Source organism: Pipistrellus hanaki, assembly GCF_964339955.1.
Source record: "Pipistrellus hanaki genome assembly, chromosome: 2".
NCBI classification, from domain to species: domain Eukaryota; kingdom Metazoa; phylum Chordata; class Mammalia; order Chiroptera; family Vespertilionidae; genus Pipistrellus; species Pipistrellus hanaki.
The window spans coordinates 169,992,298-170,013,817 of NC_140504.1; the positions used below are offsets into that span (position 1 = coordinate 169,992,298).

General features: G+C 58.7%; 1 protein-coding gene across 4 annotated transcripts in view; it reads right to left on the reverse strand.

Moving 5' to 3' along the window:
* The window catches only part of SSBP3 (single stranded DNA binding protein 3), a 148,412-nt gene that overhangs the window by 9,976 nt on the left and 116,916 nt on the right, over positions 1-21,520 (reverse strand). Inside the window, exons 6-10 of one of the 4 annotated variants that reach the window (XM_084874652.1) lie at positions 9,791-9,871; positions 8,847-8,906; positions 4,965-5,031; positions 4,805-4,881; positions 261-349 (exon numbers count right to left, since the gene is read on the reverse strand). In XM_084874652.1, the coding sequence (XP_084730778.1) occupies positions 261-349; positions 4,805-4,881; positions 4,965-5,031; positions 8,847-8,906; positions 9,791-9,871 (374 nt within the window). The remainder of the gene's footprint in view (positions 1-260; positions 350-4,804; positions 4,882-4,964; positions 5,032-8,846; positions 8,907-9,790; positions 9,872-21,520) is intronic. The other 3 variants (XM_084874653.1, XM_084874654.1, XM_084874655.1) reach the window with 3 other exon arrangements.

Here is a 21,520-nt window from a genome sequence, read left to right on the forward strand (position 1 = left end):
TACCTCCCCTGTGCATGGTAGCTAACATGACCGCCTCGAAGGGCTATAAGAGCAGGCCAGCTATGCCGTGTAACGTGCCGAGCACGTACAGCCCCCTCTGGGGTGGGGCCGCGTCCCCAGGACCGGCCGCAGCATGCTTGCCGCAAGGACAAGGAGACTGAGGCCCAGAGAGGGCCATAATGACGGGAGTCAGTGTCCCTGGAGGGCACAGAGGGTGGAAAGCCGTGGCTCTGAGCCACTGGCGGGTCACTTTGCCTTACATGTTAATCCCGGGCATGGCGGGGCCGAGGGAGTTGGGTGGTGGTCTCATGCCGCTGCCGTAATTCTGCAACGATAACCAAGGGTCAGTCTATGAGAAGGAGACGGGGAACCGGAGAGAGAGGGAGAGGGAGGGAGGGAGGGAAACAGACAGAATATAAGTGAGAGGGTTAGTCCTTGAAGAGAATCTGATGAGCACAAATCACACATTTGTTTTAAAAAGGCGGAGGGAGGGTGGGAACCAGGTGACGGGATCACAATGATAAGCCAGCACAGAGGGACAGTCACAGCTTTACAGGCAGCTTCGGGCTTCCAGGGATTCTCTCAAAAGCACACGGACAGACGGACGGACAGACGGATGGACGGACAGACGCCAAGCAAGCCCTCACATCTCTGTGCTCCGGGCGCCAATGGGCCTGTCCCCCTCAGGTCCAGGCGGGGAAAGGGAAATGGACTTGAGATCTGACTGGGAAGTGCCAGCACCTTGGACACAACCAGGGAGGGGCTGCTGGGGCCTGGGCTGGGGCTGAGCGTGGAGGGAAGAAACACTCCCAGAAAGCCAGACCTGCAGCTGTCCCAAGGCCTGGCATGTCAGACACCCCCCCGCCCCAGCCTGGGTGTGCCCCACCCCCAGGCCAAGTAGCTTAACCCAGGCGCCGGCATGGGGGGCCTCTCCAGGCACAGTGCCCCGAGCAGGTCACAGTGCCCCGAGCAGGTTTCTGCCTCAGAAGGAATCCAGGTTCTGTTTGAGAGAAGAGTCCAGACAGAATCTGGAAACTCCCAGGAGTCCCAGCCCAGCTCAGTCCAGCCCAGAGGCAGGTGAGACGGCCCACAAGAGCACCTGACTCGGCACCCAGAACTTCCACCGGGCTCAAGTCCTATCAGACAGGCCTGCCTCCCGCCTCCACCGGGTGGGCTCCTACACACCCTCCAAAACCCAGCTCAGACCGCACTGCCTCTGGGAAGCCTTCCCTGCCCCACCCCCTGGGGTTAACTGTTCTTACTCCCATAATGCCTTGCACTCCCCTCCTCCACTGCCCACAGCACTCTGGGTTACGATCACAACCACATGTCTGAATGGCCTGCCCTGCCGCTCCCTCCCAGCAGCAGGGGGCACACCAGGTGCTGAGTCAATCAGGGAAGGCGTGAAGGAAAGTAAAACGAGCCTGGCTGTGCTTCAGCTGTCCTGTAGCAGAATCTGAAAGTCAGCTGGTAGAATTGGAGGCACAGGAACAGCCAAGATGAGCTGTTCTCTCCTGAGCACACAGCACGCTTCATACACAGTCTCAGGCTTGGTCCTTAGAACCATGCCTCGGGGCTGGGATTATCCCTGTTCCGCAGAAGAGGAGCTGAGGGTCTCGGGGAAGAAAGATCTGCCCAAAGCCAGGCAGTAAATGACACAGCCGGGCTTTCACCCTGGATCCGCAGCCTCCGGAGTCACCCTCTGCCACACATCGGAGGGGCCAGTGGGATGGGTGAAGGGGAAGTCTGAGCCAGAGCTACCAATCAGAGCCAAGCCCAGGCTGCTGCTCAGCTCTTCAGCCAGGGACCCCTTCCCAAAACCGCACTGCCGGGTCCCCCAGAGGGCGTGGAGGCCAGTAAAATGCCCCGAGAGGGCGTGGACAAGGACAGGAGCAGCCCAGGCGCTGGCAATGAGCAGGGCCTGGAGGTGGGGGAGGCAGGACAGCCACAGAGGGACCCCTCGCAGCCAGCACTCTTCTTTAAAAGTTTTATTTCTTAATCCTCACCCACGGATAGTTTGTCCACTAATTTTTAGAGAGTGGAAGGGCAGGAGGAAGGATGAGGGATGGAGGGAGGGAGGGAAACACTGGTGGGAAAGAGACACACTGACTGGATGCCTCCCAACAGGAGCCAGGAATAGAACCCACAGCACTTCAGTGTGTGGGCAACACTATGGCCACTGAGCCAGACCAGCCAGGGCCAGCCAGCACTCTTAAAGCCCGCCTCCCACACGCCTGATCAGGGCTGAGAAGGTGTGCGCCGGCCCTCAGGCACACAGTGGAGGCTCCAGGGACATGCGGGGGCCGGGCCCACTCTACAGAGGTGTCAGGGGCAGTGAGGAGAGCCACGGATTTGGGGACAGAACACAGGGGAGGTTAGCACCCGGGCTCAGCCACTTTGGGCACACTACACAAAGAACAATAACGCTCATCTGTGCCAGGCTGTGCTATGTACTTTTTAGCACTTATATGCATCACTCACAACCCCATTCCCATCCCATTCTAAAGATGAAAAAGCTGAGGCACAGAAGCAGAGTGACAGCGCCTCTCGCAGCTACGCCAGCATCAGAGCTGGGACTGGGCTGCCTCGTCCACAGACTGGAGACAAGGAACGGCCAACCCAACAGGGCCCGTGAGCAGCAGACGGGATGCTGGCTCCAAAGTGCCGCCAGTCCTGTGTGTGCCCGGACCCGGGAGGTGGGCAGCAGAACCCACGCCGAAGCCCCTAATCCTGCCTAAGCACCACAGAACCTCGAACCCTTTCTAAGCCCCTCGTGCAGCTATGCAATTCCCTCCACAAATCTCAGCCTCATTTGGGCTCCTCCAGAACAGAGAGGAGAGAGGAGAGAGGAAAGAGGAGAGAGGAGAGAAGGAGAGAGAAGAGGATGAGAGAGGAGAGGAGGAGAGGAGGAGAGAGAAGAGGAGAGGAGAGGAGAGGAGAGGAGAGGAGAGGAGAGGAGAAAGGAGAGGAGGAGAGAGAAGAGGAGGAGAGAGGAGAGGAGGAGAGGAGGAGAGAAGAGGGGAGGAGAGAGGAGAGGAGGAGATGAGGAGAGAAGACGGGAGAGAGAGGGAAAGAAGAAGGGGGAGAGGGGAGAGGGAGAGAAGGGAGAGGGGAGGGGAGAGGGAAGAAGGGAGAGAGGAAAGGGGAGAGGGGAGAGGGGAGAGGGGAAAGGGGAGAGAGGAGAGGGGAGAGGGGAGAGAGGAGAGGGGAGAGAGGAGAGGGGAGAGGGGAGAAGAGAGAGGAGAAGATATCTGTCTTCCAGGGGCCGAAGCTGCTGCGTCCTGTTCCCTCCCACCAGGAGAGTAACCTGCACTTGGAGCAGAATCGGGGAGGGAGGCCTGGCCGGGGGAAGCCCAGGGCACCGCCACACAGTACCAGATGACAGCAGGGTGCTCACTCCCTAACAACGCCTGAAGCATGCACCCCCTCAGGCAGGCCCGGGCACCACCTGTGCCCCTGCCCCGGCCCCGCCAAACAGCCAGCAGGGCTGCTTCCCGGAGGGCCGGTGCCCACTAGGTCCTCTCTCCTTGGGAAGCAGGGACCCAGAGGGCCACGCACACTCCCCGTTTCACAGAGGACAAGCCGGAGGACCAAGGAGGCCAGAGACTCGCCCAGGGCCCCGTGGTAAGTCACAGGGAAAGCAGGGCCAAAGTGAGGGAAACACCAGAACAGGCTGCCGTTGGAGTGGGCTTGCCTTTAGGCTCAGGGCCAGAGAAGACAAGGCCTCCCTGAGCTGTCCCCACCACCGATGCAGCCCCCGAGAAGGCAGGGGCTGGCCTGCTGTCAGCACAATGTGGGGTTTGGGGCGCAGAGACCCTCTTCCTACAAAAGGGAGGGGTGTGTGTGGGGGATGCTACTCCAGCCCCAGGGAACAGAACCCAAACAACTACAGGCAGGTGGGAGGGAGAAGCAGGCAGAAAGGGAAGGACCGCCCACAACAAAACCCTCCGCCCTCACTACGGGAACTCCGCCCCTTATCCCAACCTCAGGCTTCCTTCAGGCTCTTCCTGAGGGGAGGGCAGAGCACCTGCCACCACTCCTGCAGGAGCAGCCACCTTCCAACACCAAGAGTGGGAGCCAGCCTCGAGAAGGCTCTGAAATGGGTGCCTGCTGGCGGGGGACCGTCCCTGTGCAGGCCATGGAGCTGGGTCACAGGGAGCGGGCACTGAGTTCTGACTGAGAGGCAGACAGGGCACTTGGGCTTATGACACAGGCAAAAGCTCTGGGCTGAAGTGAGCTGGGCCTGGGCAGCCTGGCCTCCTCCCACCTGGAGGCTCTGCAGAGAAGGGTGAACACAGACTCCCTCCCTCCTGCTGGACGGGGGAACAGAGGCTTCGGGGCCCACAGAGGAGGACCTGATCGTCCGTGGTGAGCCAGAAACAGCTAGGACAGCGAGGCTCGTCTGTCCCGCCTTTGGGTCATGCTAAGCGGTGACCCTTGCATCAACTCAAGTCCACCCACCCAGGACGGGAGGCGGCTCTGGGATGCCTGGAGGACCAACCACTGCCTGGGTACAGCCCCTCTGCCTTCCCAACCCCTCAAACCACAGGCTAGCACACCCCTCCCCAGGCGGGCCAGCCCACTAGGACCCTCCCTGGGGCCCCTCACCTCTGCCTGCCGAGGGGCTGTTCCTGGCTCTGCGCTGGGCCAGCGAGCCGGGGGCAGAGGAGCGGGGACCCGGCCACACCCTCTGCTCCCATCCCTGCAAGCCGAGCGCGGTGGGAAGACTGACAGACTGTGAGAGAGGAGAGAAGGCGGGGGCACACAGATGGTCAGGGGGACGGACGGACACGGGCGTAATTACCTGTGGGCCGGGACCCATGGGCCCCATGCCTCGGGGAGGGTTCATTCTCTGCATGGATCCTCCCATGTTGGGGTGCCCTGCGTGAGAGAGCGGGCGAGTGGTGAGTGGCAGAGGCCCCTCCGACTCCCCACCCCCCGGTGGCCCATCCATCCCTCTCTACCTTGTTGTCGTGTGGGGTCCATGGAGTTGGGCAGCAGTGGCTGTGTCCCAGGAACGCCTCCCGGAGGCTGAAAGAGATGAGACAGGGGCTGAGGGCTGCTCCCCAGGCTGGAGGACAGAGGGCGACACGCCTGCCTGCCCCAGCTCCCCACCTGACCAGCTAGGGCCACTCACGGTCTCCCCAAGACCACTCCTGCCGCCTGCCAGCCGGGGAGGGGGGGGGGGTCCCCTGGGCGTGGCTGCCAGCCTGGGGGGTCTTAGCGTAAACTGTGGCACGTGTGGGTCCGGCTTCGCCTCCGGGCGAGGAACCACTGCTCCGCCCTGCTGCTTGGTGGGCCTGCCTCCCGCCGGAGCGGGGTCTCGCTCTGGCCCTGCGGCCTGCCACCACGGCTCAGCAGCAACAGCCCCTCCCTCACACCAGCCCCCTGCCCTGTCTCTCCTTTGCCTCCTAGCGATGTAACTCATTTTGTCCTTGTCTCTAAACGGTGGGGATCCAGAGACCCACTAGTTAAAATCCTGTGACGATGGGCAGTCCTTCTTTTAAGGGGCAACAGGGCAAGAGGTGGCTTTGAGATGGAGGCAGAGGGAATGAGGCCCCAAGGCCCCAGGAACCTACTGGCAGAGCCAGAATGACCACTTGGGGCCCCGAGTCCCTCATGTGGAATGTCGCTTTCCCACGCCGGGGGTGCAGCGGCCCCGGAAGCCTCACAGTAACATCCCTGCATCCCCACGCCTCTGCCCCAGGCTCGCTGGCCCCACGCGGAGCCAGGAACAGCCCCTCAGCAGGGCCCGTGGGCTTTATTGGCACACCTATTAAAATGATTTACTGGGGCCCGGCTGGCGTGGCTCAGTGGTTGAGCGTTGACCTACGAGCCAGGAGGTCACAGTTCGATTCCCAGCCAAGACACATGGTTCAATGCCCAGGTTGCAGGATCGATCCCCAGGAGGGAGCATGCTGGAGGCAGCCGATCAATGATTCTCTCCCATCATTGATGTTTCTATCTCTCTCTCCCTTTCCCTTCCTCTCTGAAATAAAATTATATATATATTTTATTTTTCCCCCCCCAAAGTGATTTACTTGGGACCCAAGTTATTCTAGCTGCCATTGGGAAAAAGAGAGTGAGCGCTGGGGTGAGAGTTTACTCTAGAACTCTGAGCCCAAGGACTGAACATGGGCCCTGCCTTTGAGAGGAAAGGTCTTTGGGAAAGCAGGTCACGCTTTCCCACCTGCAGGTGGCACCTGTGATGGGGGAGCCGGGGGAGCCGGGGGAGCCCCCCACCCCCCAATCTGCTCACTGCTGCGGGAGGGCTGAGAGGGACACTGGTCTGCCTCTGACCCAACAATGAACTCCAAACCGGTTTTGGAACAAGGTGATGGAAAGGGAAGGGATCAGTCTTCGGGTTGGCTTCCGAATGCGGTGCGTATGGTGTCTAGGGCGGGGGAGGCGTATGGGAAGGCCCAGGGGGCACTTGATTTTCATGAAGTGGCATTTCCTACTCCTACCCGTGGGGTGCGGGGGAGAGAGGGAACGGGACACTGGGCGACAACAACCAGTCTCTCTCTCCCATTTCTCTCTCCCGTCGGGGTTCAGCCTGCTCTGACCTCTCAGCCCTCTTCCTCTCCCAGTTCCCAAGCTCCGAGTCACTAGGCTGCTGTGTGTCTGCCCGCTCGGGGGGCTGGGGTATTTCTTGAGCCTGGTTACACCTGAGGCTGTTTGGTTTGGGGGTTCCAGGGTGCTGAGGCAGATGGGGCTGGGCAATGTCTGGAAGCGGCTGGTTCTTATAAGACTGTGGCAAGCAAGGACCCTCAGGTTCTTGTCCCTCTCCGGGCCCTCTCGTCGCCCTAAGCCAGGAGGCCACGTGAGCCCGAGCCAGTCCTGCCGCCTCTGCTCCCTCCACCTGCGCTGGGAGGGGTGGCGGGAGGCTCCTGTGTGACAGGCACCCTGAGTCAATCTCCCTGGACTCCCAGGGGCACATCCACCCCCGCTTGGAGGACAAAACGTCTTGAGTTCCCAGGAAACGGGAAGACCGGCCTCACGTTCTGAAGGGCGGCAGGAGGTTGGGAAGACCGGCCTGTGTCACCAGGTAAAGGTAACGACTCATTCTCCATTTGCTCTTGGGCACTTGCTCCTGATTCACTGACAAACAGAAACACACGTTTCCTCTCGTGTCCCTTCCTGGCTGGAGGGAGGGCCACAATGACGACAAGAAAGCATCCCTGGGGCAGAGCCGGTTCAGGCCAGGAGGCTCTGCGCGGGCAGAGGGAGAGTCGCGGCTGGGCCGGGTGTGCGATGGCAGAGGCGGCCCGCTGGCCGACTGGTTACAACCAAGGCAGGGGCCGCACCTCCACACCCACGGGAGCTGACCGGACCGGGACGTGCGGGCAGCAGGGGCTCCGGAGCGGGAGCTGGATTGGAGCCCAGCCCACGGGGGAACTTCGGACGTCACTCCCCCACCACCCTGGCCTGTCTCCTCATCTGTGAGGTATGGGGGGAGGGGGCCCTCCTTGCTCAAAAAGCCACGTCTCCAATTCTTCTTTTCTACATTTGTCTCCTTCATGTCAAAATAGGAAACAAAAGACTTCTGGCCGAGACCGGTTTGGCTCAATGGATAGAGCGTCGGCTTGGGGACTGAAAGGTCCCAGGTTCGATTCCAGTCAAGGGCATGTACCTTGGTTGCGGGCATATCCCCAGTGGGGGGTGTGCAAGAGGCAGCTGATCGATGACTCTCTCTCATCGATGTTTCTAGCTCTCTATCTCTCTCCCTTCCTCTCTGTACAAAATCAATAAAATATATTAAAAAAAAAAAAAAAAAAAGACTTCTGAAGAAAAGAAAAAAAAAAGGGAGGGGGGGGGTAACTTGATGGGCAATTTAACTTCAAAGCCCGGGGCTCCTGGTTAGAAGCATCGCCCCGTGGTCCCTGCCCCCCGGCTCACGCGGGGGCTTTCTTGCGGAGCCCTGAGAACGGAAGTGATCCCGCTCAGAGAACACTCAGCTAGCTGCAACCAAACTCCCAGCGCTGGAGGCACTGGTGCTGCTGTCAGGTTTTTAAGGGCTTTTGCAAGGTCACTCATAGAATTATATATAAAAAAATATTTTGGCATTGAAAAAAAAAAAATTTTCCCCTGAAGTTTAAGGTTTCGTCTGTCTTCAAAAGAGGATATTCGTCTGTCCGTCACCAGCTCGCTCCCGCCCCCGGATGGGCCGCACCAGGGAGGGGCCGGGCCAGTTCTCCAGACCACCTAGAACGGCCAGCACAGGGCCAGCACGAGGTGCACCACAGGCCGCCCTCCTCCCGTCTGCAGGCCGCTTTTCTAATCACAGAAACAAATCCTTGCTTGTGTTGAGCTGGGTCTGGGAAGCAGGCAGACCCAGCTCAACCGAAAACTCCCGAGCGTCCTGCTCCGCTGCCTCCCGGGCTCCTGATCTAAGCATTCCTACGGGCCATTTCTCCCCTTAATAGCAGGATTCCATTTACCAGGCTTGGCAATTCACTAAAGCTTCCAGGAAAAAATGCATGTTGTCAATTAACTTCATTAAGGAGGAAGACCCTTTTCCAAGAAGGGGCTGGGAGGAGGGGGAGGGTGTTACCACCTTCCCTGGCAGAGCTGAAACCCTGCGTCCCCACCCCAGCCGCTGCTGCTGTGCCCTCCAAGCTCCAGCACTGCTGCCCGTGTCGCCCATGAGGGGTAGGCAGATGCTGGCCGGGGCTGCACCCGGGCACAGGGCCCTCCCGGGGACCTGCTTGCAAAGCGACCTTGTTTAGACCTGTCCCCCCATCTCCCAATCCTTTCCTCACGTTTTAGTGGAAGTCAAAGTCCAACTGGGGTCAAGGGTGGCAGAGGGAGGGGAGAGAGAGAGAGAACATAAAGAGGTACCGTACCTGGTTTCCCATTCTGATCGGGGGCCTGGGGCCGCCTGCGTATCGCGGTGACATAAAAGGCTGCAATTACAGGGAATCAGTTCAATGACAGCCTGCGCTCCGGCACAGGGACACACACAAATGCGCTCCACTCCACCAAGTCCAGTTGGGTTACCACTAGCCGTCTCCTAAATCCTCTTTCTCCCAGGGGCCTCTTCCCTCTGGGCACAACTTCCTTTGGGCAGAGGGAACAGGAGGTGCCACCGCACAGGGACCCTGCCTCCGCCTCCGTTCACGGAGACCGGCTCTGGGCGCTGGGGCAGCAGCGGGGACTTGGCATAGGATGCGGAAGAACAGTGACATCCGTGTGGGCAAGGGAGGGGAGCTTCTGCTCGTGGGAAGGGCAAACCGGAGGATCAGGAGAGGAACCTAGGCACGCGCTGCTCGGGGTGTGCAGAGCTGGGCGCGCGCGCACGGAGACCGCTGACAGAGGGTGGGGAGGGGGAGCGAGGGCGGAGGGGACACACAATGACACTGTGGGGACAGCGGGCTCCCTAACTCAGTGCAGGGAATGAGCAGGAAAAGCTCTCAGCAGCGAGTGCACAAAGAAAAGGCTTGGATGCAGCTTCGATTACAAACGAATGGTTAACCAAACTCAAAAACCAAACCAAAAGTGAGAGAGGAAAAAACAAAAACGCAAAGGCCACTGACAAGGTCACAGAAATGGTTTTCCTTTCTTTTGGTTTCGGATCCAGGCTGGGCGTGATGTCCAAGGAATGAAAACTCTCTTTAGAAAATAGTTAACTTTTTTTTTTTTTTTTCCCTCTAAAAACCTCTTCACTTGTCAATCAAGACTCGAAGGCAATGGCAAAGCACGTTGTGATTTTTGTTTTTCCTCTGCTGGCTCTGTCCTCCTGGGGCCCCGTGCCCCCCGGCCGGCCGGGCGGGCGAGCCAAGTGCGTTACCTGACTGTGGGGTCCCATCATGCTGCTGGGATTGTGGGGTGGAGGCTGTGCGTGCGGCGAGGGCTGTGACCCCGGAGGACCCTGTGAGGCCAGACAGTAGAGGCAGGTTACAGATCACAGCACATGGAGAAGCGCAAGAGAAGCTTAAAAGAACAAAAATTAAACCAAAACGAAGGGTGGGCGGCGGGCGGGCGTGCGGGGGGCGGGCTCTGGTTGGCGGGGAGGTGCGAGCTGCTGCCGGGGTCGCCAGCTCGTCGGTGGAGCGGGAGGGAGAGAAGCTGGTAAACGCCTGCCTAGGGATTGACAGGGGGGAGAAATCAAACCAAGCAAGCTCCTTCTCAAAGCCCCTGCACAGGAGCAGGGCCCGACACTGCCTGGCGTGGGAGCGGAGTTTGCCATGTTAAATACGTTGGTTGGTGTGGGCGCAGCAAGCAGTGTGCGCAGAAAGCGACCTCGTCTGCCAGGCCTGAGGGAGACCCTGCCCTCGAGGAGCGCCCAGTCTGGAGGACAGGTGCAGGTCCGGGGCCTTCGAGGCCCGGCTCCTGATGCTGAAGGAGAACGGACAGAAGGAGCGGGGTGGAGCCCAGACTGAACAAACGGGGGAACGAGAGGAAGAGATGGCTATGGAGCAGCCCGACGGCTGGGCACTAATTCACCTTCCCTGGAAAGGGGCCCCGAGAGGTGGAGTTTCTCATTTCTATTTTACAGACGAGGAAACCGTGTCGCAAGGGATGCAGGGACTTGGCCGCCACCACACGGCTGGCAAACGGCAGAGCGCGGACGCGAAGCCTGGTGGGTCCAAGGCCCACTCCAGCCCTGAAGCCCCGAGCTGGAGCAGGAACGTGCAGAACAGGGAGACAGGGCTGCAGGCCCCTGCCTGCTGCGTGGGCGGGTGTGTGGGCTGGGCCCCCCAATTCAGTGGGGGTGAGCCATCCCTGGTTCCAAGCTGACCCCTCCCTCCCTCCCAAAGCCCTGGGCATTGCTGGCCTCGACTCCTCCCAGGAGAAACAGGCAGATGAATTCACTTAAACCATGGGGTAGGTCAAACTGTGGGCTGCAACCTGTTAGTGGGTGGTGAAAGCAATTTAGTGAGTTGCAACCATTCTTTTTTTAAAAGAGCTGGGAATCGAATAAAAATACAGAAGAATGATATTGGAGACCTTTGTGTGTTCTAAGGCAAATACTGCATTAACTTCTATCTCATTTGTAAATACGTGTGTATGTGCTGGGTCACAACGTCACACGTATTTCCGCCTGCAGGTCACCGTCGGCGAGCACGAAAAGTCCGCCCTCCGGCCCACTGGGGCACTGGGAGCCGGACGCTGGTGCTGAGGAGCCCTTCCAGCTCCCTCTTTTCTCCCGCAGCGCTGCTGTTACCCCTGGAAGTCGCCTTTGAGAAAAATTTAAAGCATGCATGGGAATGGGTGGGGTTCCGTGAGGAGAGACGGGGAGAAAGAATCTTTGAGAGAGACAGGTTTTCCTCTCTCGCCTTCTCGCTCAGAGCCAGGCTGCCGGCCTCTCACCTGCCCGCGCCGGTGGGCGTGGAGGTGCAGGGAAGAGGTGAGCGGAGAAAGACAGAGGAGCTGATTCTGCAGGAACCCCGGGGAGCCACCAAGGACAGGCCTGGATGTGCGTGCCCACGCCAAGGGCTGCTCACTTCTGGAAAGCTCCGCGGAGCAGATGTTCCCCTACCTGCCATGCTACTAATTTCAACAAGTGTGTGTCTTTCTAGCGGCTGCCAGCAACGGCATGGTTTGTTACCATGAGCAATTTTCTTAATTAACAGACATTAATTAGCCATTTAGCAATTTTGCAAGCATTTGTTTAGCGGCTTTCCTAAACATGAATACCACTGTGATAATGGCACTGATTAGAGGGTCCCCTAATTAACAGTACAGGGAAGGAAAATTGAAATCACATAAATTAAAAAGGAAGGGGAAGTTAATGAAGGCGGGACATATTTGCACCTGCAAGTCTTTTGTACCATAAAACTTGGGTGCAATGTAAACAAATAAGATAATTTGAAGCCAACCCCTAAAAGAGGAAGAAGAAAACGAACGGAGGAGGAGGGTTCAAGGGTGAGGTCCAGTTGCCAAGAGGGGGCATAAAGGCCTTCTGTGGGTTCCTCAGCTCTTGGCATGAAGAGAGCGCCTCCTCCCTCTAACCCTTCACACACACACACACACACACACACACACACACACACACACACGGCGACAGCCTGTCTTCCTCGGGAGCGGCCTGCCTTTGACCAGGGCCCTTGCACCTGGGCGTCCGTTAGCCCGGCGAGTTTAGTTAGTAGCGGCGGACTCCGTGACTGATGATAGAAAACAAATAAAGTGCCCAGAAGTGTCTACGTAACTCAGCAGGGGCCTCCATAGACAGATGGCAGTGCTGACGAAGGGTCAGTACTTGAACCTGAGTCTCGGGCTCGACTGTCTCTCAGATGCCCTAAGGCTCCCAGGCGGCTCTGTGTTTTCCTCAGGGCTCCCCGAGGGTGAATGGACGTGGCAGGGTCTGCCTCCACACAAGTCTGCTCAGGACAAGGGCTGGTGAATCGTGAGACCCCAGCCCAGCCGTGGTGAGCAATGGGGAGTGGGCTAAATCTGGGGAGGAGCAGCAGCTCAGAAGTCTCCCCTCTGATGGGAGCTGGGGTTCAGAACACTGAGGACAAGGGAACCTGGCCCGACCAGCCGGTCAAGCAAAGAGAAAATCCCACCTAGCTCACCTCCCTGGGGGAGCTCCTCTGCACCCCATCAGGCACCCTGATGCCAGGCTCTGCTTCTCTCCTCCCAGCGCGGCCCCAGCACCACGGGGCTCTGTGCACCAGACAGCTCCTCCTGTTTACAGTGGGTCTCCCACGCCACCCAGAGCTCTGTCCCCAGCCTCTGCCACCTCCACTCACCTGGAGCTTTCCTCTCACTAACCGGTGCCAGGGCTGTCCCTCAGACTGCTCAGCAGAGGGAGGGACCTGGTACCCTCGGCACATTCTCAGGAGCAGAGAGCAGGGCCCCATGTTGGGGAAATGCTGCAGTAAGATGTCAGAATCCTCTACCAAGACCCTCTTTTGTCTGCCTCCTATCTAGCCTTTGGCCTGAGCGGGTAGCAAGTTGAGACCAGGGCTGCATGGCTAGTCAATGGTAGAGCGAGATCCCAGCCTGGTGCGGGAGCCCCGGGATCTTAGCTAGTCCACATCCTACACGCCGTGGGCAGCAGAGGAAGGACCAGTGGACGCTGAAGGACTGTGGGGGCTCTAACCACTCACCACATACATCCCATGGCTCTGACAGCTCCCAGGCCAGGGGGGAGGATGAGGACACAGTGACAAGGTGGCATGTAAACTGAGGCCACGTGGCCACGGACGCAGGCCACGGGGCCGGGATGAGAATAGCCGGTCAGGGCTCCTGCGTAACAAGGCCCCCTCACCGGGGGGAGAGGGGCAACTCTACAAATCCCTCCACTGAGCCTGGGAAAAGGAGGCAGGAGCGGTGCCCACTTCCTGCCTGGGCCTTCGCCCTGCCCCAGACCTGTTAATGGACTTGCCGTTCTGTCTCAGACGTTCCCAAGATCTCCGACCGGAGATACATAATTCCCACATTTCCTTTCAATTCGTTTTCCTGTAATTTCAACACTGGGTAGTGTTACATCTAGCAGCTTCTGAGAGTCGTGGGTGTGACCGAGGCGAACGCCAGGCCATTTCACGAAAACTCCGGAGCCAGGACACAGGGAAGTGAGAGCCGTTGCCCAGCACTGGCTGGAGGGGAGCGAGCATGCCCCAGCACAAGGGGTCCGAGGTCTGGAAAAGCACCCAGAACTCTCAGCAGCGCCCCGTGCCTCACGGCCACGTCTTGGCTAAGTCCCTGGGTTCCACCTGAAGTCATCCATCCTCCAGAGACGGGCTTGTGGCTTCCCCGTTACACAGACCAGGCTTCCAAGCCCAGGTCCTCAGCGCGTACTGAGTTCACGGGGACCTTCTGCAAACACCGCAGGGTCGCCGGGGCCACGGCACAGAGACAGTGGTAAGCAGAGAGAAGGTCCTGTCTACCCCAGACCCCACGCCTCCTGCTCCAGGACACACTCACTGCCCGTTTTCCAGGGAGGGTGGCAGCTGGACTTGCTCAAAGCCCACCATCCTCCGGGAAAGCCTGGATGCTCCCCACCCAGGTGCTCTGCTGACGGGAGGCGTCCGCTTCAGTCACTCTGCCTTTTCTGTGGGGGCCTTGTGGCGCCTCCGGGGCAGGACACTGCCTCGTATCCCATGTGAACACCCAGGGCAGGGCCCAAACAGGGCAGCAAGGCTTGGCCAGGACCCCCCCCCACCCCCCCAAGCCACAGGTACGCCGAACATTTTTGTGTGCAAGGAACCAGAAAAAGTCGCTACCAATAGTGTGGCCAAGTTGGTCCTCTGAGCTAGACTCGGGTGAGGGAGGACAGTTCCTTAAAAAATCAGATTAAAAAAAACAAAAACAAAACCACAAAAAAACCCCACCCCACACTGATTTTTATTTTGAAGGAGAACATAAAAGCTATGCTTTTAGTATTTCCGAAACTTATTGCTCCTTCACCAAATGTCACCCCACACCCCTTAGCAGCCTTCACCTGCCGGGAAATCATGGGGTCGCAGAACCGAGACTCATCTCCAGGCTTTCTGGGTGCCGAGGCGAGCCCAGAAGAGAGGGCGGACGAGGACAGGCTGTGGCTCATGGTGAGCTCTGGCCTCGAAAGCCCAAATCCTAGGGTGGGAACCCTGTCTTGTCATCCTGGGCCTCAGCTTCACCTGAGGCCCAGGGTGGTCCATTCTCCGCAGGAAAGCCACGAGGACTTACCCCCGAGCAGAAGGCCTTCGGGAACGGGGACTCGGAGTTTCAGGTTGCTAAAGGACGGAACACTCCACTGGCCCTCCCGACTCCTGGGGACACTGGCCACTGGACTGGCAGGGCTGTGGGGTGGGTGTTACTGACTGGCAGCGGGAGACAGATAACTTGCACTACTGGTGGCCTCCACCATCTGCCTGTTGGGCGTGTCACTTTATTGAGTGAATATAAAATTACATTAATTATACACACGGTAAAAGTAAAAGGCATGTGACAGACAATCCAATTTGCTCCTTGGACGTGAACGGTGACAGAAAATGCTATCTACGCATCCTGGGGAGAGGGCTGAGGTGTGCCTGAGTGCTCCCGACACCCCAAACCTCGCTCTGCTCGACCAACGGCCTCCCCAGATGGGAGGCTGACCACCTGGGGCGGGGGGGGGGGGAGGGGGCACAAAGCTTTCACTCACAGCTCGCCCGAGGAAAAGCTAATTCCCCACTTCAACCCACGGGAACACCTCAGCAGTGGCTTGGACAGCTGCCTTCCTAACCAGCTTCTATCTGTTCCCTTGGGGGACGAGTCTTTTCTGCATGTATGTGGGGGTACAGGCCAGATCTACCTACTCAAGGGCAGAGGGAGTCTCAGTGGGCTGGGCTGGGCCACACCCAACTGGGAAGCAACCACCTGAGGAGGGGGCTCCTGGTTCCTAGGAGGTGAGCCCATAACAGTCAGGACCCTCTACGGACACTGGACAAGTCTTGCCGGGGAGAAGTGTGGCCAGGGGTGGTGGCCACCTTCCTGGGATGGGGGGAAGTGACCTGAGCAGAGTCACCAACAGACCCTGTTTCCTCTGAGTGCAGACCCCAGCTGGCCCCTTTCCCTGTGCCTCTCTGAGGAGATGGGACGGCACTAGCACTGGGCAGCCAGCGAGGGGGAGTGAGAGTCCCACACACCTGTGAACCCGCTTCCTGGGAGGGATGGGCCCCTGGAGGCGCAAAGCAAACATTGTGCTCAAGAGGTATGAGGCATGCTGTGCCACAGCGACAAAGACACAATCTGCAGATGGTGGTTTGCAAAACAAAGGGAGGAAGCACAGCAAATGAAAGTACTGGCAGCATCCAAGACCTGACATGCTCTCCACACACACTCCCCCACCACCACCACCACCACCACCTTGTGCACAGGTGGAGAGATGGAACCCGGAGACCTGGACTCACTATCCCAGGTCCAGGCTCGGCTCGGTTCCCTGCGCCATCCTGAATACCCAGAGTGGAAGCAGGGGCCGGCCGAAGCAGGAGGACCCTAAGGGCACACACCACATGTGGAGTTAGCACAGGAGCTGGCAAACCGTGGCGCTCTGCCAAATCTGGCCTGCCAGCTGTTTTTGTTAATAAAGTTTTATTGAAACATAGCCACTCACTCATGTACTTAACGGCTGATTTCAGGGCATAAAGGCAGAGTTGAGTAGTTTCAACAGAGACCAGATGGCGCACAAAGCCTAAAATATTTACTATCTGGCCCTTCATAGAAAAAGTTGTCTTACCAAAACCTGGAATTTGCTTTTTTAAGGAAGGGACACCACTGACAGGAAGAGCACTCGATGGAGGGAAACCAGCTACCCCACTGACCTGTAGCTGGCCCGGGCTAGAGTCCGCCCATGAACGCCGGCCCCTGGGAGGGAGACTGCCGATTTTCCTTGTATTCCCACCAATTCCCGAACGCCTCTCTGGTGGAGCTTACAGAGGTGACAGGCTGCCCCAGGCCAGGAGCCCTTGGAGATCCCAGCACCGGGCCCGGAGCCTGCACTTCACAAAGGCTATGCCCCCTCTGTGCTCTCACCAAGTCTTTCCCACCCGTTTGGACTCGGAGAGAGACAGGGCTTTCTGAAGACAAGTCCCCAGAGCACCGGTGGGCCGGGCCAGGGCCCCCTTCATCCGGAGGCCTCCACGTGGGAGAGGAGCCTACCAGGAAAGGTCTGCAGCACAAGGACATGGACCCGGAACCCACTGTGGGTCTCCCGCTGTGTCCCCAGCTCCTGGGACAGAGCCCCTGTGAGCACCCAGCCAGGTACAAGAATGCTCCCGCCCCCACCCCGTGCAGCCAGCCCCCTGGGCCTGGGCCCCCCGCAGAGCAGTTTCCTTTTGGGGCGGCATGATCTCATTCAGGGGGCCCATCCTGATCCCCATGATGCCAAGGCGTGTTATTACAGGATTCCTCTGGAATTTTCTCCCTCAAACCTCTTTTGCTACAAGGGCTGAGGAATTTGACCTTTTTTTTTTTTTAAGGAGAAAAACCTCAGCATGATTTGCAGACAAGGTGGGGAGAGAAACAAAAGAGGGTCTACCCCCTTAGCCAACTATGAAGAGGCAAAACAAAAACACAGGATCCTCGCCCCCCCAAAGAGGCGGGAGAACTTTATGGGGGATCAGACACAGCCACAGTGCGGGTGAGCCGACAACCCACAGCACAGCTCTCAGGCACAGGGGGAAATTCAATTCTAAGAGAAACCCAAAGTAAAAACCCAGGTCCAAAGGGGAAAAGGATAAACCAGCCCCGAGCTCTTAAACGACGAGAGGTGAAGGCAGCTGCTGACACCAATCCCTGAGTATCCGATTCATAGAAGTCGGAGACCGACCCAGAATCGGCTTAAAGCCCAGGAGAGAGGCCAGGGAGAGGGGCCGGCTGCTGGGGTCTCCAGGCGCAGGGGGCACAGCCCAGGCCTCCTGTGTCCAAGATGCTCCCTCCCCCCCCACAGAAAGGGAGCAAAGACTGAGGGCAGGGGGAGGGTGGGTAGAAGCAGGCGGCCAGGAGCTGGCTACAGCCCCGCTGGGCTCCGCTCCTTGGTGTGGGGCTGGCTCCGCATTAGGGGGCAGCCGAGGCCCACGGAGCTGCCGGGTGCTTTGTTACCGAGCAAATCTCCCAGGCAGGGACTGCTGATGCATAGCTAACAGGGCGGCAGACATTGATTTATGTTCAACTTTCCATTTCATCAGTGAGAGTTACGGCACGACATGTGGAGTTCACGTTTTTCTGGGGGGAGGGGGCGGTCTTGAGTGTGCAGACACAAACAGGCCCGCATGCGTGCACACACGCCAGTCAAGGCCGAGAGTCCCCCTCCCCCTCCCCAGCCCCCTCTTTGAGGAAGGAGGACGAGGGGCTGAGGGAGCCTGGCACGATAGGAGTAACCTTTTGTCCACTGTTGCTAGGAGCCCGGTGCCGGTCATCTGCCTCCTGGGCAGACGTTAGGCACCGGGCTGGCTGCCAGGCAGGGCGGGAGCACAGCCTGACCTTTGTGGAGGTGGTGTTGGCAAGAAAGAAAAGGCTTCCCCCTCCTCCCCGCGCGCCCCCCCCCCCGCCCTCTCCTGGCCTTTCCACACAGGCCAGGCGAAGGTTGGGGGGGCCCAGTGGGTGGGGATGGGGGTATGCTTCAGAGGGGCCAGGGGTTTTTAAAGCCCTCTGGAGCAATGTCACAGGACACACGTGCAAACGAAGGCCCAGAGAGGGGAGGGTGGCTTGCCCTGCCTCGAACCGGGCACCCCACTCCCAGGTGGGGGCCTCATCACAACAACAGGAAGGGCTTGCACCTCAGGAGCCAAGCCAGCTGGGAACGGGGGCGGAGGGGTTGAGGGGTGGAGAACAGCAGTTGGGGCACCCCACCTCCTCCTAATCCTCCTCAGCAGGGACAACCCTGCCTTCTGTCAGTCTGGAGCCAGACAGCAGGGCCGGGGGCTGCGAGGAGGGGGTGCTTTTGTCCCCACTCACTCAAGACTCAGCACCTCACACACAGGCCAATGTATCTACCAGACTCCCTGCCCACAGGGAAGCAGACAGGATGGGGGCTGTGGTCAGAGAGGGGGGCCCAGGTGGGCTCCCCAAATAGAGAGAGGTTCATAAGTTCGGGATCTCACAGCCCCATCCAGGCCTATTTTTCCTGAGCAACTCTGGCCATGCTGAGCCTCGGTTTCCTCACCCATAGAGTGGGCATGCTATTAGCTCTCAAGCCCACCTTACAGGGTCAGGTGAACCCACAGAAGTGGATGTTTTTTCTAATCTGGACAGTGTTCCACCAGCAACATTAAGTAGGGGGCTGATGCTTCCACTCGGGGGCTGCCAGAGGGGGCGAGGCTGGTCAGTCCAGGACCACAGGGGGCCCAGCAGGGGAGAAGGCAGCGGACTCAGCCTCTCCCCACCACAACCCCCACCTCGAAGACCTCCCCAGCCTGGTCCCATGCCGGCCAGAACCCCGGGCCTCCTCTGGGCTCTGCTTCCCCCTCAGCTCCAACTTCCATGGAGGGACCATCGGGATCTGGTAGGAAAGCACCGGCCACTACACCCGGTCACCACGCCAGCTCAGGCCCTGGCCACCTCCGGAGGGGCCGCAGCCTGGACTCCACATCAGCCAGCCTGCTGAGACCCTGGCCCTCCTGCCACTGCTGTTCTTGGAATCATGTCACCTGCATTTTAGATACCACGGCTCCCCCGTCTTCAGGTTCAAGTCCTTTGTGAGTCTAGTTCAGGGCTCTCCCACACCCAGCCCAGCCATCAGTCCTCCTGCCACCCCAAGCTCGCCCTTTTACATCCCATCCTGGCGTCCGCTGCCTGCCCCCAACTGCCTCCTGCGAGGGCCTCAGCTCAAATATCAGCCCCTGGGGGCAGCCTTCCCAGACACCCCCCAGGCCGGGCTGGCTTCTCCTTTCGCCTGCCCCCTGGCACGGACCCTCCCCGTAGTTTCAGCCTGTCTCCTCCACCAGACGGTGAGACCTGTGTCTGCTTCCTCAGTCTGCAGTGCTCCCCAGGGCTGGGTGACCAGGAGGTCACTGTGTCCTCAGAGACCACACCTGGGCTGAGGGCTGTTCAACCAGCCTGGCCAGGTCTTACACAGTTTAGGCTCCAGCCTCAGGCTCACTGTCTATCAAATGGGGATCCAGGTCCCCAATCATCAAATCCTCCCTAGCAGCAGGCTTTGACAACCACAAAAACAAGGTGGTTTCATTCTCCCCAAGACTCCTGAGTCCCAGACGGGCCCCAGCCAGCCCAGAGAAGTCCTTCCTGTTGCTGGCTTCTGGCAGAAGGAATGTCAGTGCACTGGGTGACGGCTGCCTGCTTCCGCTAGAGGGAAGGCAGGAAATGGACAGTCCTCGGCCAGGCTCTCAGGACCTGCCTGAGCTGCTGCACGGGCTGCTCTCACTTACTGGGCTTTGACCCTCCCTGCAAACACTGCACCCCACTCCAAGCTCACAGTCGCCAAGGCTCTCTGCTGGGCATCTAGTCTCTGCTCCGTTACCACCAGTGGCCAAAGAGCTCACCGCTTCACTGTCAATTGGCAAGTGGCAGAAATGTCTTCCCTATGAAGACTCAAACTGGCCTCCCTCTTTTCTCCCAAGGACCTGAATCTAAGGGCTGAGCCTCGCAGAGGCTGGGTACCTTCTACATGCGGAACCTCGAGACAGTCCGTCATCAGTGCTCCCCCCCTTACCCCCCACCCCTGCCCCCACAAGGCTGCTGCTCTCCCAGAAAACCCCAGCTACTTCTGTGGGAGGCGAGACGGGCTCCCTATAATTGCAATAGGAAAGGTTGAAGGTCGTGTGTGCCTCTCTGTCCCTTTTGTTTTCTGAGTCATTTATTTGGTTCCCAGACTATACACGTCATCTGCTCCTTCTCCTCACCCCATAACTGACAGGAGGGCTCTCTGGAGGCAGACCTCATTGTCTTTCCAAGGTGACAGGGACGGGGAATGTGTCAACCCTCCTGCCCCCATCACAGCAGAAAGGATGCTCAGAGCAGGATGGGCTGAGCGTCTGGCTCAGCTGGGTCCCCCAGGGCTACTTTTCCAGAGAAGGCCCAGTTGTTAGCCCTATGACCTCGGCTGGGTCTCTGCAATGCTGATGTCCGTTGATGTGTTCAGCACCCAGACCCTTGCCTCCTCAGAGCCAGCGGAGCCGCTGCAGACCTGGCTGGGGCATTATCCAGACCTGGTACTCCAGTGGCTCCCCCTAGTGCCCGCACCCTCCAACAAGATCAACAAAAGCTGGCAACCTCTCCAGCTCCGACTCCCACTGGGCAGCACCTCGTTCTGGACACTGTCCCAGCCGGGGCTGTGCTGCCTCCAGGAAATCCTCCCTAATCTTTTATCTGGGCAGGCAAGCCTCTCACTTCCTGCTACAGGGCATGGGCCTACCTGTCAAGTCTCTCCGTAGGCTGGGTGCTCATGTGGGCAGACTACGGTTAACCCACGTCTGGCCTAGAGCCACGCCCTAAGCCTTCACCTCAGTCCCAGGACTGTCACAAACACAGTCCCACCTGCCTTTGGGCCTTCATTCCACATCTACAAATGAGAATTCTGGAGTAGATTGGGGATGTTCAATACGCAGGACACGAACTACTGTTCATGTGCCCCTGCTCGTGGTAAACCTGGCCAGAGGGTATCCATCAGGCCCGGATACAACTTCAGAATCATTGTCCACACACTGTTCTAAGCAGCAGCCACCACTAACCAAGCATGGCTGGCATCGGAATAGAAGCACTGGCTACTTCTAAGAGAAGGTGGCAAGAAATTCCGTCTCCTTCCATCCTTTCCATCTTTTTCTCTAGTCCCTCTTCTTCCTCTAGACGTGGAGATCCTTGCAGATGTCCACACTCGGAGCACTAGGAGCGGGACCCAGGAGGCCTGGGTTTGGACTCCCATTACAGCCCTGGGCTGGTGACTTTGGGCAGTCAGTCACTTTCCTGAGTCTCCCTTTCCCACCAGTCAGCCATGCCTCCTCTGCAGGAACAACTGCGACCAAAATGAAAGTAAGTCACATGTCTAAAAACACTACATAACTGAAAACAATTATTGGAATTTAAAACAAAACAAGAACAAAACAGCCTGTACCCAGTACTCCCTTCTCCATGACCCCTGCCCTGTTGTAACTCC